A 27,574-nucleotide genomic window follows, 5' to 3' on the forward strand; every position below is an offset into this window, starting at 1 on the left:
GCGCTTGCAACGACAACAAGTATGCGAATATGGTCAATGCGCGATCATGGCTGCTGGCCCCCCACGGGGAACAACACGGAGCCGGCGGTTGCGCGCTAGACGTGACACGGGAACGCAGCGCCTCTGTCGTCGGCGGTGTGTTTGGAATTGGTGTTCGTGAACTTTGGCAAGTTGACGGCTTGAAAGAGAGCGTTGGGCTGCATGGGGCTTCAGCTGGAACACACTGGGAGACGTTTGCGAGGTGACTCAGCACGTCAGTCGAAACGCTCGCGCTCGGAGTCGTCCTCCGGAACCGATGCGCTCAGTGAAGCTAGTTCGTGGTTGCGCGATGAGAGCAGCGGGCTCTATCCTGAAGCAGAGGGTGTTCGTCGACAACCGAGGCGCAGTGCGCGGGCTAGCCGCTCGATGCGTGTTGAGTCTAGCGCTTCGGAGCAGAGTGATGAGGCTCTGTACCTGAGTGATTCGTCGACGAGCTCGCAGTCTTCGACTGGAGCCGATAGCGAAGCGTGCGTGCCGCGAGCAAAGCGTCGTCGTGAAGCGCGAGGCTCGGAGGCAACCCGCTCCAGCCGAGGGGAGGTTGAAGAGGTTTCCGATGCACACACTCCGAGAACACCCGGCGATCAGGGTGCTTCGTTGGACTCGTACCCAATGGAGCGCATCCTTGCGCGGCGTGTACGCCATATGACCCTGGAAGAGGCGGCTGAGATGAACTCGAGTTTGTCACCAGCGTCGAAAGTCTCTGCTGGCGCCGAAGAGCGTTCGCCTGCAGAGGGCTCGGGCGACCGCGGTCGTCTGCGTACCCCCATGGTAGAGGAGTACCTGATCAAGTTTAGGGGACTCTCCTATATACATTGCCAGTGGGTCCGGGAGGATTTTATTCTGGCGCAGCCCAGTGGGAAGCAGCGTCTCCAGCGGTTTCTGAGCAAAGAACAACAAGAGGCTGCATACCGAGGTGTCCGAGGTGTCCTGGGATCGGCCTCCGATGCTGAGGATCACGATGAGGAGGACGAAGCAATTCCCGAAGACTTCGTCACGGTGGATCGAATCATAGCCGAACACGTGGGCCCCGACGGCACACGGCAGTTCCTCGTCAAGTGGTGCTCGCTCGGCTACGATGAGTGTACCTGGGAATACGAGCACGAAGTCCAGGACGATCTCAAAATCAAGGAATTTTACGAGCGGAATACGCTGCCACCGGAAAGCGAGCGAAAACGGCCACCACGGCCAAACCCAGCAAGCTTCGTGAGGCTCTCGAATCCATCCTTTAAAAATGGAGGCGAGCTACGCGAGTACCAGCTCGAGGGCCTCAACTGGCTGGTGCATTGCTGGTTCAAACGTCAGGGGTCCATTCTGGCCGATGAAATGGGCCTGGGCAAGACCATTCAAGCTGTATCATTCCTAGACTATCTCTACAGGGAACAGCACCTTCGGGGTCCTTTCCTGGTTGTCGCGCCTCTATCCACATTGGGACATTGGAAGCGAGAGTTTGAAACCTGGACTCACATGAATGCAATCGTCTTCCACGGCAACGTCAGAGCGCGTGATGTAATTCTGCAGTATGAATGGACCTATGCGGGCATGAGCGTCAGATCAGGCCTTTTTAAGTGGCATGTTCTCATTACGACGTATGAGATTATCTTGCAAGAAGCTAATCGCCTGCGGGGAATACCCTGGGCTGTCATCGTCGTGGACGAAGCGCACCGACTGAAGAACCGACAGTCCAAGCTGTTCGACGAGCTGCTTGGCTTCCGTTCCGAACATCGGGTACTGCTCACCGGAACGCCGCTCCAGAACAATTCGCTGGAGCTCTTCTCGCTGCTCCATTTTCTAGAGCCAGCAAAATTCCCGAACGAGAAAGAGTTCCAACAAGCCTACGGAGATATTCGTGACGCCGAGGCTGTCGAGAACCTGAAAGCGTTACTGCGACCGTATCTCCTGCGCCGGATGAAGGAGGATGTTGAGAAAGCGATACCGCCCAAGGAAGAGACGCTCATAAGTGTCGAGTTAACTCGAATTCAAAAGCAGTGGTATCGAGCGCTGTACGAGCAGAACTTTGCTTTCCTCGAACAAGGCGGCAAGCGCAATAATGTTGGTAATCTGCGCAACATTGTGATGGAGCTTCGCAAGTGTTGCAACCATCCGTATCTCATTCGTGGTGTCGAGGAGATCGAAACACAATCACTCGCTGCCTTAGGTGAAGATGCACTGATGCGACACTTGGTGGAAGCATCTGGGAAGCTGGTGCTTGTCGACAAGTTGCTGCCTGTACTGCGCGAAAAAGGGCATCGCGTGCTTATCTTCTCGCAAATGATTCGCGTTTTGGATATACTGGAGGACTATCTCCACTGGCGGGGATATAAGTTTGAACGACTGGATGGCCGGGTCCGCGGAAACGATCGCCAGCAGTCCATTGATCGCTTCCAAAAGGACCCGGAAAATTTCGTGTTCCTGCTCTGCACTCGTGCTGGTGGACAGGGCATCAATCTAACCGTTGCCGACACTGTGATTATTTTTGATAGTGACTGGAATCCGCAAAATGATGTACAAGCACAGGCGCGCTGTCATCGTATCGGGCAAGAACGCGACGTGAAAGTATATCGCCTCATTACGCGCGGCACGTACGAGGAAGAGATGTTCGATCGAGCGAGCAAAAAGCTCGGACTCGACCAAGCAGTGCTGCAGAACATGGGTGTCGACCAGGGCGGCAGCGGCAACATGCTCTCCACCATGGGCCGCGATGATATCAATCGCCTCTTACGACGTGGTGCCTATGATGTATTTAACGAAGACGACTCGGCAGCTGACGCATTCACTGCTGAAAATATAGAGAATATCATGGCGCGACGTACCAAGACGATCAAGACTGGTGGCGCAGGCGACGTTGGACCGTCAGCGTTTTCCAAGGCAACTTTCACGGCGGATGCTGATGGGATGTTTGGCGATGAAACTTGGCTGAATGACAAAGAATTCTGGAAGAAACTGATGCCACTAGCGGCCTCTGCACCGAACCCCGATATCATCTATGAACCGCGTCGCCGGCGACAAGTTCAGCGCTTCCAGCCGGGCGAAAACTCTGATGAGGAGAGCGGCGAACACGAGTCCGACAGCGATGAAGCCGACTTGTCCGAGGACAAACTCGGACCCGATGGTCGGAAACTCTGGAACAAGTCCGAGCGACATCGATTTCATCGGGCGATGCTCACTTATGGCTACGGAGAGTGGGAACGGATTGCCCAGGCCATGGCCAGGGCCCAAAAAAGTGCCAATCAACGGTCTGTGTTTGAGGTTCAACGCGCTGCTCGCAGCTGGTTGCGGCTACTTGCGGAGCACACTGCTGCCGCGCTGGTTGCTGGCGATGCCGCGGATGCCACGCAACAGGAGCGTCTCGCCCAGGAGCGCCTCGTGAAGCTTTGCAACGAGAAGCGCGTGCTGCAAGCTGCCTTTGAACCCTGGATCGATGAGAACACGCAACAACCTGTCGATGAATCGTTCACTGAACCAGTCTTCACTGAAGATAGCTACCTCGATGCAATGGAACGGAACGGGTACAACTGGATTGAACGTCTCGAATGCATCGAAGACATCAAAGATCTGGTTCGAAACGGTGACGTTGACGGTGAGATTCCCTCGATCACCGCCAGTGGCATCTATGTGATGCCCGACTGGTGGGACGCCGAGTTCGATCGAGCCCTGATTCTGGGCACCCACAGGCACGGGTACGGCCAGTACGATGATATGAGGCGGGATCCGGATCTGCACTTTTTCGGACGACTGGCGCCTTTGCCGCAGCCGGAGCCTGGCAATGGGAACGCAGCCGAGGACGGCGACGCGAGGCTCGCCGAATGGACCGCGCTGGACCAAAGCTACCGTGAAAAGGCCGCGTCTTTGGGACTCGACGCGGAACAGCTACGAGCACGCGAGATGCCGACCCTACATATACTGAATACGCGACTGAAGAAGCTGCTTAAGGCATTCCAGCGCCTACGACGGCGACAAGATCGTCGACGGAGCCAACTGGAACAGGCCGAAGAACGTGCGCGTGCTCGTGAGGAGCAACAGTTAGCACGCCGACGACAACGCGAGGCGTTTGAACGCGAACGATCGGCTCGCTTTGAGGTTCAGGCACAACGCTGGTCCAAGCGTGAAAAGCACGACTTTGGACGTCTTCTTGGACGTCTCGGCGGCGTGGTCTATGACGCGGATGGGCGTATTGACTGGTCCGTTTACAAGGAGCGCTGCCAGCTTTCACGCAAGTTCGACTACAACCTCGAGCGCATGTACATTGAGATGTTGGCCATGGCTCGGGAGAGTTTTCGACGTACCGGTGACGATGCGCTCGCAAAGGCCCTCGATGAACCCATCGAGTATGCGCTGCAGTGGCGGGCCAGTCAGCATGAGTCGCGCCTCGCGGAGATGCAGCGACTGAGCCGCGAGAGCAGCGACGCTGCCACTCGATTAGCTGCGCTCGAGGAGTGCCTTCGAGCGCCCCAACTGGAAGGTTTTCCACCGACTGAACTCGAGGAATTGCGCACCCTGTTTATTCTCTCTCGCCGTTTCGTAGAACGCGTGCGTGTCTTGCACTTTATCCGCGTCGTCGCTGCACCACTGCTACAAAACCCGGAACTCTGTTCACATCTGATCGAGAACATACCGCCGCCTCGGTCGGACACACTGCCCTCCTGGTGGCGTGTCGCTGAGGGCCACGACTTGGCGCTCCTGCGCGGCGTCATTCGCTACGGCTTCGACACCGCCCCGCTAGCACTGGACCCGTCGCTCCCGTTTCTGCCGATATGCTCGGATTTGGCGCAGCGAGCGAGCACCGCTGAACGTGCCCCCGAAGACGGTGACCTCAGCACCGCAGAAACAGAAACACGATCCACAAACAACGAAAACGACATCGTTGCTATGTTTGCCAAACACCGCGGTGTCTTTCTGCGTGCACGCATCGCCGCTGAGGTGCTCGTTTACGGACGTATCGAGCGCGTGCATGCAAGCGCATCGTCGGGATCCGTGAAGCCCGATGCCCTGCCCCCGCAGGTGCCACCGCTGCCGATGGACACGTCATCGATGATCACGCATGCAGCGGGCACGCTTGGCAGCTTACGTGTCTATGCGACGGCCTCGGGGGAGCCGATCTCCAGCGAGGGTGGCGATGATTTCGAGCCTGTTCCCCTGGAGCTCGTTACCGTGGATATGTTGCAGACATTCAAGCAGTTGAAGAAGCGAGCATCTGGGGTCGTCGATGTATCGAGTTTACCAGAACAAGTAGTGAGCCTTGGTCGCTTGCTCCAGAGACAAATGATCCGCGAAGAGACCATGTCAGGGAGCACGGGGCTTGAGCACCGATCTTCTGCTCCTGCTGCTGCTGCTGCTGCTGCTGCGTCGCTGGACATGGTGACAGCGTCGGCTGGATCGAGTGGGAAAAACGCCTCGTTGGTGCCGAGCCTCGCCACGGCAACTGCGGAGCGTTGCGGGCATACCGGTGACACGGAGACGAATCCCGTGCCTGTGGCGACGGGTCAGCGTGCGGTTGTGCCTGCAGCGGCGGCAGCGGGATCGACAGGTCACGGATCGGCGAGTCAGCCGCAGGTACGCAGGTCGCAGCTGCACAAAGTCGCTCGCGATGAACACGGGAACGTTCGGTTGCCGATCCAGATCGGGGTGGTCCTACGGATCGAATCCCTCGGGCACATTGATCCACGAGAGAGTTTCCATAACGAGCGAGCGATCTACCCAGTCGGGTATCGATCGGTGCGCACGTACACGAGTTGCGTCGATGTGAATCGCTCAACACAGTATGTATCGGAAATTCTGGATCGAGATGGACATCCGTGGTTCCGGGTCACTTGTGCGGACATGCCGGAGGAGCCGTTCGAGGACAAGTCGCCGAGCGGATGTTGGTCTCAGATCATGCGAATCATTCGAGAGCGAACCCCGTTGGATAGACGACGCGTTCATGCCACGGTTAGCGGTCCAGAGTATTTCGGACTGACACAGCCGATCGTCGAAGAGCTTTTGCAGTCCCTTCCAGGGGCCGCACAACTCAAGAACTACAATTTTAAGCGGTTTCTTTCTCCGGAAAAGGCGGAATCTGAGGAATCGCTCCATCCCCTGGGCGCAGCGACGGATTCACCGGCAGCGGGTACAGCGCAAGAGCAGTTGCGAGCGGTTGAGCGCGCGAAGACCATGGCAGATCCGGTTCGTATCAGACTCTGCCTAGAGCCGATGGAAACAAACCCCGACTGATGGATGGAGATGAGCGGTTTAGAAGCATCGGATCGCAGAGGATATGGTCCGGAATCAGGATTTTGGTTGAGGCTTTGAGCACTGCGCTGCACGAGTACGGTGTTGCGACAAAGCGTGCACCCTCGTGCATAGCGAGCATTCATGAATCTCAGGTTGCGGCCGTGTGCATCGCCAGCGTCTTTCGCTCCAGACGCAGACAGGTGGAGCACCACCAGCACCACCGCTACCGCTGCGTGAATCACCAGCACCGGCACCAGCAGTGCCTGTCATCATGATCGTGAACGAGTTGCAAACCGTGCGGCAATCATGCAGCATGGATACCCATGCGGACAACGCTTTGTTCTGCGCATGATCGCTCCAAAGTTGCTTTTTATGATGGCGCCCCAGTCGACAAACACAGAAACGCGCACGGCCCAGGTTGTCCATGTCATGCGCAAATCACCCTGCAAATGGTCTGCGCTTACCTCTTCGTCAGGTCCACGTTCCACGAAACCTTAAACGCTTGCTTTTACGCGCAAGGCATGAGAAACATCAAAATCCGGTTCGATGGGACGCTTCGGGATCAGGGCAGCATCCAAAGCGTCAACAGCGCCAGTTTCGATCCGATGGAAAGCGTGTTTCCCGAGGAACTTTCACCTGAAGACAGCCTGTATGAAGCAAAGCGCAAGAAAGGCCGCCAAGTGTTATATTTTCCGGTACAACGATTGAATTTTGCGACGCTATCCTGACTGGTGCTAGTCGTCCGCTGACCGAGTATTTACGCCATGAACTCCCAAACGATCACGTATGTCTTGAACGCTCACAACGTTGCAGTGGGTTGCAAACTACTGGGAGCCGCCCTGGAAGCACGCGCCTTTCGTAGACGTCCCGCAGGTCGTTAGAGGTACACAGGAACCGCACGCGGTTGGTGCTGTCCAGCCTGACGGCAAAGAACCCCGGATACCTGCGGTATTCGTGCGTGATGGGCAACAACGCCACCGTTTCAGGTAAACATGCTCACTCCGGCTGCTCTGCGTGACAGCAGACAGACTCGAAAGAACAGCTCACTGCACTGCGGCATCTGACGCCTTACCGGCGCTCGCGGTAACGCGGAGTTTGACAAGTTCGACATAGTGGCGTACTAGAGCATTCAGGCCACAGTCCGCTTGATTGGAAACTCAACCTTTCCAAGCAAGCGGGACGTTCAACCACCGTATACGAACGAAAAGCGTTTCGAGCCCCAGGTCTGTGGCAGCACGTTGCGGTTGGTGCAGGTCGGCGTGACCGTCGCCCGTGCCGTCGGAACGCAAAACAGGTGGAGCTGCTGCTGCTGCTGCTGCTGCTGCCGCTACTGCTGCCGTTGTCAGTTCGAAGATGGTGTACGGCACGGCGTGCCGGTGAACGATATAGCCGAGAATTTCCGGGCCTGGCTTCGCTCCCAGAAGCAGGGTGCGAATGCGAAACGTGGAAGTGTTTCCAGGAGATACTGCGAGATGCTGGCGCTTATGGAGAGATAGAAACAGGGGCTTTCCGGGTCAAAGGGAGCAATCGTTCCGTTTTTGTGCATATGGACATGAAGTACGTGCAGGAATACTATTTTCGGAGAGGCTTTTATGACCTGAATAGCAAGGTTTTAAGGGTGGCTGGTCGCTTTTCTTCTGGAAACCGCTGCCATGATTCATGGAGACCAAGGGATACCCGACGCTTGAGTCGACACCCATGAAGAACGACAATGTCATGGGTGCGCTCCGCGAGCTCGTACGCACACGCTCAAGTTCTGGTCTCTTGCGAATGCGATCAAGTCTCTGGGGTTTATCTCAGCGACTGCTTCCTGTTCCTGCCGCGTACTTCCGGCTTCACAGGCACCGTTCTCTTCTGTCGCTCCAGATTCGGTGTCAGCAGTCGAAGGGTGTTGACGGCAGTGTGCGAGTCCCAACTGTTTCTCGGCCTCGGGCTGGTGTCAACGAATGCAATGCGCACTCGCGGTCGCTGCGATCTACGCATCACTTGCCATGTTCGTCTTCTTATTGTGCAGCCTCAGTGCACGTCCTTCGCAGCAGTAACGCTTGACTCTGGGCAGGTGTTTCCGTACCGTCCATCGCACCGTTTTCTCCGAGTCCTGCCTTCTGGGTCACCAGCGCTAGTCGCATCGCTCGCTACAAGCGCTGGACGGGTCCAGGCGGTTACCTCTGATACCAACCTGCATTGGCGCGCCCGCCGCTGCACCCTACGCTCATGAGCTTCACCTAGAGTGACCAGCTCGGCGAATTCGCTTGCTTCTGCGTACGAAAGCGAATGCATACGCTGTTGCGTTCGGTCAAGGACTGTGGAGCGCGATGTTGTCCATGATGAAACAAGCACCGCAAGGAATACCCTGCGGGCGAAACGAGTCTACGAATTCTGATCCGTCCACGCGCCTTTCGTGCAACGCGTCGACACCAGCTCGACTGGAAGCGCTCGCTACGATGACTCGAGTCCGAGTCCGGGTCCGAGTCCGAGACCCCTCAACAGGTAAACGGAAGCGTCGGGCACCCCCGGGGTCGTATCCCGTGAGCGATACCGTGCTGCTGTGGAGTCTCGTTGCGTCGATAGCCACGGAGGAAGGATGATTTGTCTTCCAAGCGGAACTCAATATTGGACATGACATCGTCTGCGGGCCGTCGGCAGGAGCTTGTGATCAAGCCGTCATGGCGTATCGTAGAGTGTTTTGCATCGTTCCTCTGGCGTTGCGGACTGCTGCGCCCACGAGTTGCCATGAAGCAGCTGAATCGTGAGCTTGAAGCACGCGTGACTGGAGCGTGCGTCTCGTCATGCGAGGTGAAGAGCCGAGGCATGCTCGTTTGAACCGGATAAAGAAATCTGTTATTTTGCATACGCTAATTCGAGGAGGTCGCGACTCATCTTGATTCTGGTGTCGCAGCGAATGCAACCGGTTGAGCGTCGACGGAGCCGCACCGGAACGTTCACCGAGAATCCTGAAACTACTGGTGAATCTGGAAACCCCTATTGGGTGAATCTGAGTGTCGAGGTTGCAAATCTGGAAAACGGTTGGAAAAAATCGAAAGGCAGGAGCAGTCGACTAGTGCAGTATTCTATTTTCGTTGGGCACTGGTTGAGACAGCAGCTGCAAGTTGCGAAAGAATGCGCGGTGCCAGACATCTTGGAATGTAGTGAAATCCTCAACAGTAATTGCGGAAGAAGCGCTCTATTGCTTGGATATACACGTGAGTGACGGCCTTGCCGCTCGGGTTCAGGTCGTAGGTCAACGGTTGCATACAGTCTCTACAGTGAAGCATTAGAGCAACTTCGCGAAGAGCATTGACGGTGTATGGTTCAGTTTTTTTTTGCGTACAGAGAGGAAATGGAATAAAGTTGACAGATATGATATAGCCCGACGCAATATCAATCTGCACGTACTTCGTAACTACGAATTGCGAGTCGAGCAACAAGGCTCGTTTTCAACTGTTCAACATAGGTGAAGAGCAATGGTTCATTGTGGGTGTGGAAACGGGCTTGAAGAGTATCATGCCCGTTGTTTTGCCTCTGAGTCACGGATACGGGGCCAAAGGCTTACACTGAACAAGACGAGGTTGCCCAGCTTTGCAGGGCTCTGTACTTTCGAGAGTCGTACATGACACACGGTACGCGACGTACCAACAGGTAACAGGATACTGTTAGAATAATCTCGATGCTCTGAGCACTGCACCCGGCAGACGAGATGCTTTGTGCGCTTCATTCGAAGGTTGCATCAGCGTCCGAGAATCCTGATGCAGGCGAACATTGGCAGGATTGCATGAAACCACGCTGGGGGCGCCAACGGTTTCGGTTGTACGGTGGCGAGGACGGTGCATACGTCAACTTCATCAATGCGCTGGAGAAGGCGAAGACCGATACGTCGCATCGTTTGGCGGTTGAATTCTGTGGCACTGGACGTGCTGTAGAGCACACACGCTGCACTCCTGCACCATCGAAGAGAGTGGACTGCTGGCGGAGGAAGCGATTCGTCACGTTTCCCATCGATTAGTTCAGGACAATATACATGCATCACAAGCACAGGCGTGCGCTCAGACTGGTCCAGAAGAAGATAGTGAAACAGAGCCGGATACACAAGGTGATGTGCGGTAAGCTAGCCGAACGTCAGATAGCGAGATAATCGAAGTTGTGAGGTTTGCTGTGGTTTGTTTCCGACCGCATCCATGTGCGCGGAAGCGCCTTCCGCACCGAGCCTTGAACGCCTCGTTCAACAAGCGGAAATATCCTGTACTTTCGGATCGTCCAGCGCTGCTCTGTCGAGCGAATATTCGAGTGAACCGTTTAGAACTCAGTGTGAGCATTGTGCTCAAACGCTGACGACTTCCAATGAAAAACATAGCAAACGCCAAGAGGGAGGGCATCGCATTCCTGCCTCGAACAAGGCACTGGGATGGTACGGGAACGCGATCCGGCATGGCTTCAGTGCCTTACGTATACATAGGGAGAGAGTTTCTCGGGCTTTTGTTCGACGATACTGGTATTCTATTATCCGACGTTACTGGGCAAGTCCAAATTCAAAATGCAACATTTCATGGCAACGCTACAGCACGTGCCAGCGTCAGATCAACAGCGAATCGCCTCGGCAACGGAGACCAACCCCTGGGTAGTTGTATCATAAGCGCAAACGCTCCTCGCTAACGTACAGTGCCGAGAGCAGGTACTAGGATTCACCCATTGTGGTAGATCATCTCCCTTGGACTCCAAATTCGCGATACCGGAACCCATTGCATACGTACGTGCAGAAAAAGCAGATGATTTCCCTAGCACCAGGACATTTTTTCATGATTCATATATTCCAATATGCGACCTTTCTGCGGCACAGCGGAAAGTAGCTCAAGTTTCTCGCTCTTGTGAGAACGCAGTAAAGCTGATCGGTATGTAATGCGATTTTTTGCAATCCTGTAAATCGACCAAGAACTTGGGGTTGTCTTCCATCGCAACGGTTGGCACCCTGTGCGAGAAACGATGCCGCCGCCTCCGTCGACGTCACTGGAATGCAACCTCGGGTCTTCAAACGTGCGTTTCGGGTCGCCAAACGCGAAGCCGTGTTCACAAAGACTACCAAGGCACTCGAACATCAGTGCAGCATCCGCGAATCACTGTGCGTCGCGTCTTTCAAAGGCCGCTATGAAATACGCAGAACGTGACGAGAAACCTGTAACGGGAGCTGTGGCTATTTCTGCAGTGCTTGCGCCTATCCTTGGACCAGAGACTCCAAGCGGGGTTCGTGTCTGCGCTGCCTGCGCGGGAATACGAACCGCTGCAGAGCAGCCAGCCAAACCACGATGCGGCCACGCGGGGAAGACAGTGTCCAAGCGCCAACGACTTGCGATGAACGGATCGGCGAGCAGCGCCTCGACAACTTTTTCGTTTTCCTCAATCAGTACGCTACACGTGGAGTAGACAACCCGCCGGACTCGAGGAAAAGCCACCAGCGCATGCCGAAGTAGCTGAATCTGAACGGCAGCCAGTCGACCGATTCTGGACCAGTTATAGCGCTCCCCGACGGGCCGGTAACGCACTAAACCAGACCCTGAGCACGACGGATCGACTAGGATCGCTGACGCTTGCGCAAGAGCGCCATCATGAGCATCATCGGATACCACTGTTCGAAAGTCCTTCAGATGCATGCGAATGCTCTGGGTGAATCCTGCGCTGCGAACACGCGATACCATCGCCCGATAACGTTCGGCATCTCTTTCGAATGCATAAACCATGCCACTCTGTTGCAGCAGATTGGCAAGAAACATGCTTTTATTCCCAGGTGCTGCACATGCATCGATAAGGTGCCAGCCGCGTTGTGGTTGGAGCGCGAGCGCAGCCAGGCACGAACCTCTGTCCTGCACGATGAGTAGCCCGCGCTGCACCCACTCATGGCTGAGGAATGCCCCTAGGTCTCCATGGAAACACCAGAAGAGGTCCGGGTATGCAAGATCGCGTTCAACGCATCCAGGGAAGGCGCGTTCGACTGCCGCAGGATCCAAACCGCCAAGGACTTGCGGTCGAAACCAGAAAAAGCGATAATCCTCTGTTTGTTGAAAAGATGGCGGCTCATCGGTGTTCGTCCTGGACCCGCCACAGGACGTTGTTGATGCGCTGAGCAATTTTTTGAGCTTACGAGCGATGAACCCTCCAGCGCGAAGCAAGTTACCGCGGCCAAAACAGCGTTCGTAGACCACAACTCGAGCTAGCCAGTGGTTCGTGGGACGTCTCAACCAGTCGTGCCACCAGCGCCGTTCATCTTTTGGTTGCTGCTGGATCGCACTCTGCAGTATCCGCTCGAGTTCGTGGCTCCAGCGGTGTGTCTCGGTTGCCAAGGCGTACACGCGTGGCCACTCGGTACCCAGACGCGTTCGTTCGCGGTACAGAAACGTGCGCAGCGAAGCGGATGACGTTTCCGTCAGCGTTAAAACCTGCGCAACGCTTCTATAGACGGGGTGCATGAACCGTTCATCACTCGGGTAAGTGTAGTGACTGCCCCCAGGCGGTGCTCAACGTGCCCGACTCGACTCGCACACTAGACAAGTTTTGCACCCGCGGCGCGCTGCAGACAGCGGGCTTGTGTACTCGGCACACTGCGGATACCCGAGTGGAAAAGGAAGATGCTCGACAGAACACTCCTATCAGAGAGCGATTGGGTTGTAGGATTGCTTTGTCGGTGTAGCGGTCGACGAGGAAGATAATGCAAATAGGTACGGATATGCCACTGCGCGATGCTACACTAGTGTCAGATCAACATGGAATACTACACTAGTCGACTGCTCCTGCCTTTCGATTTTTTCCAACCGTTTTCCAGATTTGCAACCTCGACGTTCAGATTCAACCAATAGGGGTTTCCAGATTCACCAGTAGTTTCAGGATTCTCGGTGAACGTTCCGGTGCGGCTCCGTCGACGCTCAACCGGTTGCATTCGCTGCGACACCAGAATCAAGATGAGTCGCGACCTCCTCGAATTAGCGTATGCAAAATAACAGATTTCTTTATCCGGTTCAAACGAGCATGCCTCGGCTCTTCACCTCGCATGACGAGACGCACGCTCCAGTCACGCGTGCTTCAAGCTCACGATTCAGCTGCTTCATGGCAACTCGTGGGCGCAGCAGTCCGCAACGCCAGAGGAACGATGCAAAACACTCTACGATACGCCATGACGGCTTGATCACAAGCTCCTGCCGACGGCCCGCAGACGATGTCATGTCCAATATTGAGTTCCGCTTGGAAGACAAATCATCCTTCCTCCGTGGCTATCGACGCAACGAGACTCCACAGCAGCACGGTTTCGCTCACGGGATACGACCCCGGGGGTGCCCGACGCTTCCGTTTACCTGTTGAGGGGTCTCGGACTCGGTCTCGGTCTCGGACTCGGTCTCGGACTCGAGTCATCGTAGCGAGCGCTTCCAGTCGAGCTGGTGTCGACGCGTTGCACGAAAGGCGCGTGGACGGATCAGAATTCGTAGACTCGTTTCGCCCGCAGGGTATTCCTTGCGGTGCTTGTTTCATCATGGACAACATCGCGCTCCACAAGTCCTTGACCGAACGCAACAGCGTATGCATTCGCTTTCGTACGCAGAAGCAAGCGAATTCGCCGAGCTGGTCACTCTAGGTGAAGCTCATGAGCGTAGGGTGCAGCGGCGGGCGCGCCAATGCAGGTTGGTATCAGAGGTCACCGCCTGGACCCGTCCAGCGCTTGTAGCGAGCGATGCGACTAGCGCTGGTGACCCAGAAGGCAGGACTCGGAGAAAACGGTGCGATGGACGGTACGGAAACACCTGCCCAGAGTCAAGCGTTACTGCTGCGAAGGACGTGCACTGAGGCTGCACAATAAGAAGACGAACATGGCAAGTGATGCGTAGATCGCAGCGACCGCGAGTGCGCATTGCATTCGTTGACACCAGCCCGAGGCCGAGAAACAGTTGGGACTCGCACACTGCCGTCAACACCCTTCGACTGCTGACACCGAATCTGGAGCGACAGAAGAGAACGGTGCCTGTGAAGCCGGAAGTACGCGGCAGGAACAGGAAGCAGTCGCTGAGATAAACCCCAGAGACTTGATCGCATTCGCAAGAGACCAGAACTTGAGCGTGTGCGTACGAGCTCGCGGAGCGCACCCATGACATTGTCGTTCTTCATGGGTGTCGACAATCGTTGTTTCGATAATCATGTACAAATTGTATACTTAGCCCGATAATATCCCATTTATGTCCATCACCATCTCGATGACGCACTGTCGTCTCTACCGGAATCCAATCCGTGTTGACACGACGTTTGTGAACACCCCCGGTTCCTTCCTGAAGCATGCAAAACCGCAGCGATGTTTCACAGATCCCCGAAGACAGGCGCGTGCGTTATGTCGTTCAGAAGCAGACCGAAATTTTCGATGGAAAGCGCCTCCGTCGGGCGATGGTTCGGAAGACAGTGGACTTGCAGGCGCCTGCAGCTCGCTGGTTGCTGGACCGTACCTGGCAGCAAGACAGTCGTCAGGGACCGCCGCTGGAGCCCTCAGCTGAATACATCTATCGGCTGCAACCACCCTGTGCTGCGGCGTTTCGAGAACGGCCGATAACCAACGCCTGTACGCACTTTGTGCAGCACGCGCAGAACAAGCAAAAGTGCGGGATAAACGCCTGCTGCTGGACGCCGGAAGGCCGTCGACTCATCACGGGCGCTACGAGCGGCGAGTTTACACTCTGGAATGGTTGGACTTTTAACTTTGAGACGATACTATTGGCCCATAATCTGGCGGTGCGCAATATTACCTGGAGCCATGACGGCAAGTTCATGGTCTCAACCGACCAGTCTGGCATTGTAAAGTACTGGCAGAGCAACCTCAACCATCTGAAGGTATTTCGAGCGCATCAAGAGACAATACGGGACTTGGCCATAGCCCCAACGGATCAGAAACTAGCGACTTGTTCGGACGACCAGACGATCCGGGTGTTCGACTTTGAGTCGCCCGCTCGAGCGGGTGAGATCCAGGGCTCCCCCGAGCGCATCCTGCGCGGACACGGCTGGGATGTGCGCTCTGTGGACTGGCACCCAACGCGCGGCCTCCTTGCGTCTGGTAGCAAGGACTCTCTGATCAAATTGTGGGACCCCAAATCAGGCAAGTGCCTAACGACGATCCATGCGCATAAGAATGCAGTTGTGAAAGTGCGGTGGAACCCCAGCAATGCGAATTACCTGCTGAGCGGCTCGCGTGACCAAACCGTCAAGTTGATCGATATTCGGATGATGCGATCTGTGCAGAGTTTTCATGGACATCGTCGCGAGGTAACGACGCTGGCCTGGCATCCCATCCAGGAGGATACTTTCGTGTCGGCTGGCTACGACGGTTCGCTGTTCTTCTGGGTGCTTGGCGATCCTGAGCCGGCGGCAGTCATCCCGAACGCCCATGCGACCCAGGTTTGGGACCTCTCTTGGCATCCGTTGGGGCACGTGCTCGTAAGCTCCGGCAACGATACGTACACCCGGTTCTGGACTCGGTCGCGGCCAGGAGACGGCATGCGCGATCGCTACCAGCGCAGCAGTTGTCGCTGGGAGCACGTCAAGCTGTACGCGACTGAAGATGATCCGCTTGTGCGCGAGGTTGAAGAGCTTGAAGCCCTTCAAGGCAACGGCGGGGTCGATGGCTTCGGGGAATCTCTCCTCGACCGACACGTTATGATGGTGAAGCGCCAGCGGACGACTGCTGCTCAGCGACCTCCTCCAGGTCTGGAATACGTCCAGAATGACGTGCAGATGACCAAGAGTTGACAAGATTCGACGTCGATGCGGGGTCGCGCCTTATGCCGTCGGCGTTTGGGAGCGATAACCATTCCGATTCCTCGGAAGAAGTTCTGAAATCACGGAGTCAAGCAGGCAAGTGCCGGTGTCTCAGATGCAGGTCCAGCAATACTGCAACCGATACGAGTGTGCCCAGGGATTCGATGCCCGATGGGAGTCAGCAACGCTGCGCTCTGTGTGTGAAGCCTTCCGCCTCGTGCGACATCGGGCGGGCACATTCTGGTATTTCGCTGGATACCAGGGATACGATTCATCTTGTACTCGCCTTTGCCGATGAGGCTCAACCCGGAGGTTCCACCACGAGTCGTTTTTCGATAAAGCACGGAGCCTGCGAAAGCAACACATAACCAGTGAGGCAGGGAACATCACTGGTGGTGCCGCGTACGCGGTTGGTGACTGTGTCACTGTCGCTTCTCTGCCTATGTCGTTTTCTGACAGAGATTATCCGTCCCCTGTTTCGTATCTCACCAGGTTTTTCATTAGCAAAATCGCTTGGAGCTTCCAGCAGAGTCGGTAGTACTGATCAAATTCCATGGTGGAGTGCTCTGGCTCTGATACGTGGAAGCGTCGATGACAGCCGGCTGGTAGGCAGTAGATGCTGCAAACGTTCTGATCCGGTGTAAGGAAACGTAGATGCTCACATTCAGGCACGAAGCATAAATTGTAAAACCAGATGATCTGATATATACGGCCAGAAAAGACAAAAAAACATTTCACGACCACGGAGGGTATGTATATGTACCCAGGCGCAGGCGCCTGCCAGTCTTTTTTGGCCGTCCGCCTGCTATCGGGTTCAGCTTCACCCTGTACACGTCGAGCCGGAGAGGCTGCCTTATAAACTTGGATCGCGTCAGCTCCGCGGATCTCGTCTTCAGCACCGCTCATCGTCTGATATTAACAGCAGCGTTGTGATCCCGGTTCACGAACTTGTTGCATGCAGTGCTGGTAGTGGGGAACACCAATGCAGGGATTGCCGGAACTTGCGCCCTCCGTGGTAATACATTCTCGACATCGTCCCGTCGAGCGAGTACCTTTTCTCGTGTATCTCCACTGTTCTTCTTCATCACTTGCTCTTCTTCGCATGGTGGTCTTAGAGAAGAGTATTTTTTCGTTTTTTTTTCGCTGCAGGCGACGATAATCGCCCTCCAGGATTCTCGACTTCCATGTCCATAACTTTCCCGTAGATTTTTTATTTCTTCATATGAACGCACTTCTTGATGCTCTTAGACAAGGGCCATCGCGGAGTGAGAAGGACCTGCGCAAGAAAGAAGAATTGTGCCCGTGGGCTAAACGTACGGAGAACGCTTCGGCAATTCGCCCAGTGGAGCGATCATGACGTTCCACCCTGGAAAGTACTCCTTTGATGGTGCTTAACCACCGAGCGTACGTAGGAATGAGAAGCAGCTCTATCCCGGTAGAACTGGCATAAAGATCGAATGCAAATGAATGGTGAAATGCCACGTTGTCGAACAGAAGAATGTCGGCGGAGCTGCAAGGGAAAAGTCTTCAATGATTCAACAAATTGGGTGCTTTTGTTGCAAGAGCCTTCTCAACGAGCGAAACCGTGGCCGGCAAATGAATCCTCTGCAACTAGAAGCTGAAATGATGATATGATCTTTCTCTTGCATGTCTTTTCTAATTACAACGAGCGCCCTGCTCGGCGAATACCCATATACGCTCCGACCGTTTCGTCTGAAGGACTTTTCAACGATTGAAAAAAACAAACCGATGTCTCTGTGATGCATACCGACCGCAGCGTTCCAGGAACGCTATCGTTGCGTGAACTAGGACGCTCGTTTTGGCGACTGTATTCCAGGGCTTTCAACGCGACACGAACAAGCTGTTGAGAAACAGCGACACCCGCGATGGCTACGATCGTCGCTTTTGCTTTTCATACGGCAATCAACGAGTCGCTCTCTACCATGGACTGCAAGAACGCTTCGACAATACCAGTTTTTGGCGCGGAACGCATCTACTTGTTTCTTTCACTGTTCCTCAACCATCTGAGTACAGTTGGATGACTGAACTGAATGAGGAATACAGTCCTCCTTGTACTGTTCAGTACATAATATATATCCTACAGACGATTCGTCTACGATCTAACCAGTACATTGCGTCGTGATTTCAGTGCCCCGCTTACTGAACGCGGCATCGAGCGTGGAACGAATCCTAGTTGAAGGACTTTGAGGAAACCTCAATGCTCGTGTGCCCGCGGGCCGCCGAGCGACACGACCGGGATGCGCGCACGCGCCTGCGCCACCGGGGCATCGTGCAACGTCCCCCGGAGGCCTGACGGGGTGAAAGCGCCTCACTGGCGAATCGGAGCGCTGTAGTGCGGCTTAGGCTGTGCTTCCGCGTGTATTGGTGTTTCTGCTAGTTCTATCACTGGCAGCACTCGCTCGAATGCAACGTCATATTGCCTTCGTGTGTGCACCCTTATATCGCAGGGCAGTACAGCTGCAGAAAAAAGGTGAACACCCCCACGCTGTTTTTCGCAGCTCGAGGTGCAAAGTCGGCGTGCAGCGCCAGGTCCGTTTCACTGTACCCGGGTTGCGAGCCACGGCCGTGATGCCTACACCAACCCAAGCGCCGGTTCGTGTGCAAGTCCCTCGACGTGAGCTGGGCGAGAAGGCTTTTGGCTTCACTCTCGTCAGATCTGAATTCGTTCCCGAGATTCAGTCTTATGTGCGCGTGTACAAACACGATAGGTACGGAACCGAGCTGATATCCGTTGTGAACGATGACGAGAACAAGACGTTTGGAGTCGCGTTTCGTACACCGCCTTCTGATTCGACTGGCGTGCCTCATATACTGGAGCACTCTGTGCTCTGCGGGTCCCGAAAGTATCCCGTTAAGGAGCCCTTTGTGGAGCTGTTGAAAACCTCTATGAATACTTTCCTGAACGCAATGACGTTTCCGGATAAGACCTGCTATCCGGTGGCTAGCACGAACTTGCGTGACTTTTACAATCTCGTGGATGTCTATCTTGACGCGGTATTTTTCCCCAGGCTAACACCAGATACGCTTGCGCAAGAGGGGCACCACATAGAGCTGGATGCCGTCGACCAACCGATGTCGATCAAGGGCGTCGTGTATAACGAAATGAAGGGTGCTTTTTCCTCACCCGAGCGAGTTTTGATGTCTGCGAGCCAGAGAGCGCTCTTCCCTGACACCACCTATGGTGTTGAAAGCGGTGGAGATCCCGCTGACATACCGCAGCTCACCTGGGAAGCATTCAAGAGTTTCTACGATCGGTGCTATCATCCAAGTAATGCACGTATTTGGTTCTACGGTGATGACCCCGAGGACATGCGCCTGCAGAAAGTTGCAGAATTTCTCGATGCTTTCGCAGAATCGAGCGACCGTCCACCGAGCATGGACCCGAAAGCGACCGCGATTTCCGTTCAGAAGCGTTTCGCCGAACCACGCCGGGTCGAGCTCCCGTATGCCACTGATGAATCCGGAAAGTTTTACACGACAGTCAACTGGATGCTGCACGATACCGTCGTATCACTCGATGCGGATCGTATGCTCAGTCTCGTTGTTCTGGATCACATTCTGCTCGGCAGCTCGGCGGCACCGCTGCGCAAAGCACTCATCGATTCAGGGCTTGGTGAGGACGTCCTCGGTGGTGGCCTCGAATCGGATCTGTTGCAGATGACCTACAGTGTGGGCATGAAAGGAATTGCTCAAGAGCAGGACACGGAGCGAGTTGCAGACCTGATTTTCGAGACGCTGCGGAAACTGAGTAGCGAGAAGCTGGATGATAATCTGGTGCTGGCCTCTCTGAACACCATCGAGTTCCGTTTGCGCGAAAATAACACCGGCTCGTTCCCGCGTGGCCTCGCTCTCATGCTGCGGGCGATGACCACATGGCTACATGATGCTGACCCAGTTTTGATGCTCAGGTTCGAAGAGCCACTGAAAAAGTTGCGCGAGCGGATTGCGTCCGGCGAGCCCGTCTTTCAGAAGCTCATCCAGGAGGAGTTTCTGACGAATACGCATCGCGTACAGGTGGTTCTGCGTCCAGACCCTGACTATGCGAAACGCACCGAGGAGGCCGAGCAAGCCCGTCTGGCTGCCCTGAAACAGTCCCTTCCTGCAGCCGAAATCGAAAAGATCATACAGGAGACACAACGGTTGCGTGCGAAACAAGCCGCACCAGACGCTCCAGAGGATCTCGCAAAAGTGCCGTCTCTGCATGTATCCGATCTCGATCGGAAAGTGAAAACTGTTCCGCGTCACGCAGAGAACAGAGCTGAGGGTGTAACGATCCTGTCACATCCGCTAGCAACGAATGGTATCGTGTACATCGATGTCGGGTTTGATACGACGCAGGTGCCCTCTGAGCTGCTGCCTCTTTTGGGTATCTATGCGGAGAGCCTCTTCGAGGTCGGTACCCACAGAGAGGACTTTGTCGCGCTCCAGCGTAGGATCGGACGTGATACTGGCGGCCTGCGTGCGGCGGTACTAACCACCCAGCAAGTCGACGAGCGCGGCGACGGGGCGGTGATTCAGCGGTTGTTCCTGCGCGGCAAGGCAACCGCAAACCAGGTTGCCTCCCTGTTTGACATCCTAACCGATGTGCTTCACGAGATCAAGTTTGATGACCGAGAACGGATTAGGCAACTAGTTGTGGAAGAGCGAGCGGGTCTTGAAACGCGCCTGGTGCCCAGTGGGCATGTAATGACGGCAAGTAGACTGAAAGCGCAGTATCGCCGCAGCGACTGGGTGAACGAACAGCTTAACGGCATTTCTTACCTGCGGTACTTGCGCGCACTTCAAAAACGCGTCGAGCAGGACTGGGATCAGGTCAAGGCGGACCTGGAGCGCCTACACCAGTGCGTCATCTCGCGCCAGGGCGTCATCGTGAACGTGACTTACCCGCAAATTGACGAGGTGATGTCGCACGTGGACGCGTTTCTGGAGGCATTGCCAGCCCGTGCGCTTTCCGCAGCTGCGGACACGAATGCCGCGCCCGCGCTGGACGGCGTGTCGCTGCGCCCCATGAACGAGGGCCTTGTCATTCCGGCACGAGTGAACTATGTTGGCAAAGCGGCGAACCTGTTCGACGCCGGCTTCCGTGTCCACGGTGCATTGCTGTTGGCGGCGCGCTACCTGAGCAATACCTATCTCTGGGAAGAGGTTCGAGTGCGCGGCGGCGCATATGGCGGGTTCTGCCGCCTTGACCCGCGCACGGGCACGTTTCTATTTCTCTCCTACCGAGATCCGAACGTGGAGAAAACCGTCGATATATACGACGGAGCGTGTGATTTCCTTCGTCGGATCCAACTGAGTCGCGATGAGATTGACAAGTCCATCATCGGCATCATCGGTGACATGGATGCCTACGAGCTGCCTGACGCGAAAGGTTTCAACAGCGCTCTGCGCTACCTGACAGGAGAGACCGACGAACTGCGACAAAAGAGACGCGATGAGATTTTCAGCGCCAGGATCGAAGATTTTCGTCGACTTGCGGATGCACTCGCACAAGTTCGGGAGCACGGATCGGTCGTTGTGCTCGGTGCTAGTGAGTCGATTCGTCGTGCGGAATCTTGCCTGAAACTCGAACGCGTTGAACCAGCCCTGCCAGGAACAGACGTTTAATTGGACAGTGTAAAAGAAAACAAAAGTGATCGGATAGCGTTTGGTAGCGCCGCTGCTCATTCGGTTCGAGACGCAAAGCTCGTACGGTGTCGATAGGCTGCGCTCTACCAGTGTGCGTTGTGGCGATTACCTCCTGGTTCGCGTTCAGGAGCGCAATGGAACGCCCTCGTTCGACAAGCAATGGCATCCATTTGCGTCATCGGGACATGGTTTTAGGTGCTGGATGTTTGTGAACGCCGGCTCTAGGGCTTCTGCTTGCTCGCGACGCGATATACACGTTGGGACGGGTCAAAGCGTGCTGCGCGTTTGCGAATCCAAAGGCCTCTAATTCCAGTCATCGGTCTGGTGGCGAGGAGGAATTGCGTGGGCATCTGTGGCGCGGATGCTCGTGTTCGAGCTCGCTGCCCTCCAGAACAGTGGCGGTTTCCCGCATTGCGAGCGTTTTGCGTCTTTGAAGACTACCGACAATCATACATATATCGAGCCCTGGTACGCAGCACCAGGGTAGCGTCGTTGGTCCGTTCATAGAGGTGCCTTGCGGATCACTCAAATGGACTTGTATTCCGGGATATGTATCGTTCGGGACGGACGGCTTTTTCGGCCCGAGACAATGAGAAGCGTGCTCCAAAACAGCATGCGCTCAGAGAGGGAAAACTATGAAAATGGCTTTTTCAGACCGGCGTAAGCGCCCTGCATGTATGGAGAAATGTCGACGGCCCAAATCCTGACTTGCGTGCTTGTGGACGAGTGAAGAATTGTTAAGGTTTTCCGCTTCGGCAACGCAAGTACAGAGAGAGATCGAGCCCCGCTGGTTTGCATAGCGTCCGTGCGATTTCCCACACAGATCCTACGGGCGTTCCGCGCTAGCGCTCGAAGCAACGATGCACAACGCATCGCCTGGTCTGAAGCTGCAACCGATTCGCTCTGCCGCCCAGCAGCGAAAGCGGGTCGGTTTGCTGAACAAGTCCTGTCCAACTCACGGTGCCAAATGTATAGGGATCTCTTTCTCGAACCGTTCCTTGCAAAATTATCTCAACCAATAGGGACGATCTTTGTGCTTTTACAACACATTTTGTGCAGTAGAGGGGTCTAAACAGACTTTCATTTCAGCACGGCCATTTTTGGCAGTTGGGACATAGACCTCAATGCATGCGGGGACACTTGCATGTTCCACCTCGTGGTGGACACTGGTCCGACATGAAACCAAGGCACGATCCGCAGGCACCGCGGATGCCATATGCACGACGTGCGCTTTCGCCGTTCAATTTGCAGGCAGCGGCTAGAGCACGATGGGGTCGCGTTCGGGTATCCCGAGTTGTCGTCGTTGTCGTCGACAGGCCCGGGATTCGCGGTCTATGCATGGCTGCGCAGCACCCTCGTGGACGCATCACAGCGCGCGCTCGTCTGACGGTACGGCGCACGTGACGGAGCCGCGCGATGGCGAAGTCGCCACAGGGCTGGCCCGCGTCGCATCGCACCCGCAGGTGCTCGACAACCGTGGCCGGCACGCGTGCAGGCGCCGGTGCGATCTTCCGGATGCTTCTGCGTCCGCGGCGGCGGCGGCGGCGACGGCAAGTGAAACGCCGCGGCCGTCGCTGTGGATCGCGGGCGGACGACGCACCAGCGCCGGATGTCAGCGCCTACGCGCGCGATCAGCGACCTGAAGCATCCGCAAGGTTCCGGGCGATTCGCGGCTCTCGGGCGAGCGATGGAGTGCATGCAGGACGGCATAGGCGGCGGCGCCGACACGCACACATCGCGCACGAACGACTAGGATTTCTGCTGCTGTTTCGATTACGCACAACTCGTCGAACTGGCTCGTTCGCACTAGCCTGAGCGGAAACTTGAATAGAAAAGCATTCTGTACTTAAACGAAATGGCGCAAAACACTGGACAAGAGACTTATGAGTTCCAGGCGGAGATCAATCAGCTCATGTCGCTGATTGTCAACGCGCTGTACTCGAGTCGCGACGTGGCGCTGCGAGAGCTGATTAGCAACGCCTCTGATGCGCTGGATAAACTTCGTTACTTATCTCTGTCGGACAAGTCAGTCTTGGATGCCGATGAGAAGATGGAAATCTACATCAAAGCAGATAAAGAGGCGAAGACACTGGAGGTGCGCGACACTGGTATCGGGATGACCAAGTCAGACCTCGTGACAAACCTCGGCACGATTGCCAAGTCTGGCACGAAGAGCTTCATCGAGGCGCTCCAGGCCGGAGCGGACGTTTCGCTCATCGGGCAGTTCGGTGTCGGGTTCTTGTCCGCTTTCCTTATCGCAGATGTCGTGGAAGTGCGCACCAAGCATAATGATGATGCGGGCTACATCTGGGAGTCCTCAGCCGGTGGTACGTTCACTATTCGACCGGATCCTGAACCGCTCAAGCGAGGAACTGCCGTGATTTTGCACTTGAAGGATGATCAGTTGGAGTACCTGGAAGAGCGTCGTATTAAGGAAATCGTCAACCGACATTCTTCCTTCATTCAGTATCCTATTTTCTTGTACAAGGAGGTGGAGAAGGAGGTGGATGCGGATGAAGACGACGAGAAAATGGAGGATGTTGACAAAGCTAAGGAAGAGGGTGATGTCGAAGAGATCAAAGAGGAAGAGGAGAAGAAGGACAAGAAGAAGAAAAAGAAGGTGAAGACGGTCGAGTGGGTGCAGCTGAACAAGACCAAAGCGATCTGGATGCGGCGTCCAGAGGAGGTTTCTCGAGAAGACTACAACGCATTCTACAAGGCGATTACCAACGACTGGGAGGACCCGCTCGCAATCAAGCACTTCTCCGTGGAGGGCCAAGTCGAGTTTACAGCGTTGCTGTTCTGCCCACGCCGAGCACCCTTCGATTTATTCGAGCCTCGAAAGAAGCTCAACAATATTAAGCTGTACGTTCGGCGCGTCTTTATCATGGATAACTGCGAGGATCTCATCCCAGAGTACCTGAACTTTGTCAAGGGCGTCGTCGACTCCGAAGACCTGCCGCTCAATATTTCCCGCGAAATGCTCCAGCAGAACAAGATCTTGAAGGTCATGAAGAAGAATATCGTGAAGAAATGCCTTGAAATGTTCAGTGACCTCGCGGAAAACAAGGAAGATTTTAAGACTTTCTATGAGCAGTTCAGCAAGAACATCAAGCTTGGTATCCATGAGGACACTGCGAACCGCTCGAAACTAGCAGAGCTGTTGCGGTTCTACTCGACCAAGTCTCCGGACGAGTACACTTCGTTGAAAGAATACGTATCTCGCATGAAGGAGGGCCAGAAAGCCATCTACTACATCACAGGTGAAAGCAAGAAGGCGGTTGAGAACTCGCCTTTCCTGGAGAAGCTGAAGAGGCGCGGTTACGAGGTCTTGTTCATGACAGAGCCTATCGACGAGTACTGTGTACAGGCCCTGCGAGAATACGACGGTAAGAAGCTTGTCTGCGCCACGAAGGAAGGTCTCCAGCTCGAGGAAGACGAGGAAGAAAAGAAGCGGCGTGAAGAGGAGGCTGCGCGCTTCGCGAATCTGCTCAAAGTGATGAAGGATATTCTAGGAGACCGTGTCGAGAAGGTCATTCTCAGTGAACGGCTCGCAGACTCGCCATGCATTTTGGTAACGAGTGAGTTCGGTTGGTCCGCCAACATGGAGCGTATCATGAAGGCGCAAGCGCTTCGAGATAGCACCATGTCCATGTACATGAGCGCCAAGAAGATCATGGAAGTGAACCCGAGCAACCCCATCATTCGTGAGCTGCGAGACCGAGTCGAAGCGGATCCCTCGGACAAGACAGTCAAGGACCTAGTCAATTTGCTATACGACACAGCGCTACTCGCGAGTGGTTTCTCCCTCGATGAGCCGAATACATTCTCGAGCCGCATCCACCGCATGATCAAGCTAGGTCTCAGCATCGACGAAGACGAGGAAGAGGAAACACCAGGTGTCACCATGGAGAATGGTGCAGTCGAGTCAGGCACTGGCGATGCCGTCGAGAGTGCCATGGAGGAAGTCGACTGAGCGTCTTTATCGGATTGGGCGCGCCCACTGGCACATCATTCCCAGGTGCTGGATATCTGTATGAGCTGCTGCTGCTGCTGCTGCTGCTGCTAGTGGCGAGTTCGAGCATTGGCACTGGGAAAAGCAAACACGCTTGGTCAGCGACTGCATGAGCGCAACTGAGAACGTGGTTTTTCCAGTTTAACGTCGTCGAAATGGCACACACGCACACGGTCAGTAAAACGAAAACGTTTCACAACCATGGAAAGGAAAAATATCTACCCACGCGCGGACGCCTCCCAGACCTTTTTTGACAGGCCGACTTGTATCGGTTTGAGCTTCTCCTCGTAAACCTCTTGCCTAAGCGACTGCTCCATAAAATGAGGTTGCGTCAGCTCGGCGAGTCCCGTCTTGAGCACCGCACATCGTCTGATATTGATGGCGGCATTGAAGTCTCGATTCACGAACTCCATGTATATACTGACACTGGTGGAACTCACCAGCGCAAGGATTGCTCAAAGTCGTGCGCGCTGGGCCCTTTGGTGCTCTGTCAGCTCTCCGTGATTTTCTAGCTCCAAAGCGCTCCGCTGCATTTTCTCCATCTTGACATTTTCGAGTGTACACCAAAGATCGTACTTTTATTTTTTTTTAAATGAACGCACTTCTTTATGGCCTTCGGTAAGGGCTCTCCCGGGGGAGGAAGCTTTTGCGGAAGCAAGACGTCATGTGCCCCGGTGAGTCACCGTATGCTGGACGCCTCAGCGATTCGCCCAGTAGAGCAATTATAACGTTTCACGATAGAAAACACTCCTTCAGTGAGGTTGAACTACGGCGAGTACGGAGGACCGAAAAGCAGCTCTGCCCGGATAGCATTGGTAAAGCTCGAACGCAAACGGAATGATGAAATGCGACGTTGTCCAGTTGAAGGATGTCGGCAGACGCCACGGGAAGAGTCATCAATGATTCAACAAAGTGGGTGCTTTTCTTGTATGAGCCGTCTCTACGAGCGAAACTGAGGTCGTAAAATGAAACCACGGCACCTAGAAGCTGCGATGATATCGTTCTCGTTCTCTTCGAGTTCGATTGTAGATAGAACGGGCTCCATTCAACTCAAGTACCCGTGTGCGCCTCAACCGTTTCGTGTGAAGCAATTCTAGTCGTCTGAAACAAACCAAATTTCCTCTGCTTCATACCGATTGCGACGCTCCAGGGAACTGTTTTTGCGATTTCGGTGGATAATGCCCATGCGTGAACTAGGACTCTGTTTCTGCGACGGTATCCCAGTGCATTCAGGACCAAACGAACAAGATGTTGAGAAACAGAGACGCCAGTGGTGGCTAGTATCATCGCTTTTGCTTCCCGGAAGATGATTCACGGGTCGTTTTGAACCACTGACCGCAAACAGTCTCTGATGGTACCAATTTTTGGTGCGGTGCGCATCTGCTTGTTTCTTTCAGTGTTCCTCAACCATCTGAGTACTGTGGTATGATCGAGCAAAAGAAGGAATGCAGTGCTCCTAGCACTGATTCGTAAAGAATACATCCTAGAGACAAGTCGTCTCCGAGCTATACAATACATTGCATCGCGATTTCCATTTCCTAATATACACCGCATCGAGGCTGGAGCAAATCTGAGCTGAAAGCCCAGAGGGGCTCTGCGCGAACCTGCCGCTTGCCCATTGGATCCGTTCGTTCCCGCGGCGGTGCTCAGCGCTCCTGCGCCGCATGGTATTCGGCATGCTGGCGCCTGACACACTAAGTGCGACGTGGCTGTTGGGGAGTCGACGCCACTCTCAGCGCAGGGCCTTGAACAAGCACCAGGTCGTAGAGAGTCTGCCCGCCTTGAAGCAGTGCGCCACAGACTCATTATTTCAGATCCAAATGGGACACTGGACTGAGCGCTCTGCTCTTGTCTTTCCATTTATTTTCCGAACTTTGTTTGAAGAAGTACAGC

The 27,574-nt window shown here is 55.0% G+C and overlaps 5 protein-coding genes and 1 non-coding gene across 6 annotated transcripts, besides 4 other annotated features; 5 read left to right on the forward strand and 1 right to left on the reverse strand.

The window, feature by feature from the left end:
• Window positions 1–201: 201 nt before the first annotated feature.
• Window positions 202–6,246, forward strand: CYME_CMQ215C (chromodomain helicase DNA binding protein CHD; the record flags this gene model as incomplete). Its single annotated transcript, XM_005538088.1, has 1 exon — window positions 202–6,246. The coding sequence occupies one exon, from the start codon at window positions 202–204 to the stop codon at window positions 6,244–6,246; it is 6,045 nt and encodes a 2,014-aa protein (XP_005538145.1).
• A 12-nt stretch (window positions 6,247–6,258) lies between these two features.
• Window positions 6,259–7,688: a sequence feature (possible transcribed region).
• Window positions 7,353–9,086, forward strand: CYME_CMQ217T. The gene has a single exon (XR_002461560.1). It is a non-coding gene; the product is annotated as a hypothetical transcript (transcript).
• Window positions 7,862–10,491: a sequence feature (possible transcribed region).
• Window positions 10,492–11,354: 863 nt separating this feature from the next.
• On the reverse strand, window positions 11,355–12,701 carry CYME_CMQ219C (probable tRNA/rRNA cytosine-C5-methylase NOL1; the record flags this gene model as incomplete). The annotated part of the gene is made up of 1 exon (XM_005538089.1): window positions 11,355–12,701. The coding sequence occupies one exon, from the start codon at window positions 12,699–12,701 to the stop codon at window positions 11,355–11,357; it is 1,347 nt and encodes a 448-aa protein (XP_005538146.1).
• A 549-nt stretch (window positions 12,702–13,250) lies between these two features.
• Window positions 13,251–14,847: a sequence feature (possible transcribed region).
• Window positions 14,551–16,008, forward strand: CYME_CMQ221C (probable polyadenylation factor I subunit 2 Pfs2p; the record flags this gene model as incomplete). The annotated part of the gene is made up of 1 exon (XM_005538090.1): window positions 14,551–16,008. One exon carries the CDS (start codon window positions 14,551–14,553, stop codon window positions 16,006–16,008), a length of 1,458 nt encoding a protein of 485 aa, XP_005538147.1.
• Window positions 16,009–18,441: 2,433 nt separating this feature from the next.
• CYME_CMQ222C (presequence protease) lies at window positions 18,442–21,645 on the forward strand (the record flags this gene model as incomplete). The annotated part of the gene is made up of 1 exon (XM_005538091.1): window positions 18,442–21,645. One exon carries the CDS (start codon window positions 18,442–18,444, stop codon window positions 21,643–21,645), a length of 3,204 nt encoding a protein of 1,067 aa, XP_005538148.1.
• Window positions 21,553–22,733: a sequence feature (possible transcribed region).
• A 788-nt stretch (window positions 22,734–23,521) lies between these two features.
• On the forward strand, window positions 23,522–25,642 carry CYME_CMQ224C (heat shock protein of Hsp90 family; the record flags this gene model as incomplete). The annotated part of the gene is made up of 1 exon (XM_005538092.1): window positions 23,522–25,642. One exon carries the CDS (start codon window positions 23,522–23,524, stop codon window positions 25,640–25,642), a length of 2,121 nt encoding a protein of 706 aa, XP_005538149.1.
• Between the last annotated feature and the right edge of the window lie 1,932 nt (window positions 25,643–27,574).

The sequence above is a fragment of the Cyanidioschyzon merolae genome, chromosome 17 (assembly GCF_000091205.1).
Source record: "Cyanidioschyzon merolae strain 10D DNA, chromosome 17, complete genome".
NCBI classification, from domain to species: domain Eukaryota; phylum Rhodophyta; class Bangiophyceae; order Cyanidiales; family Cyanidiaceae; genus Cyanidioschyzon; species Cyanidioschyzon merolae.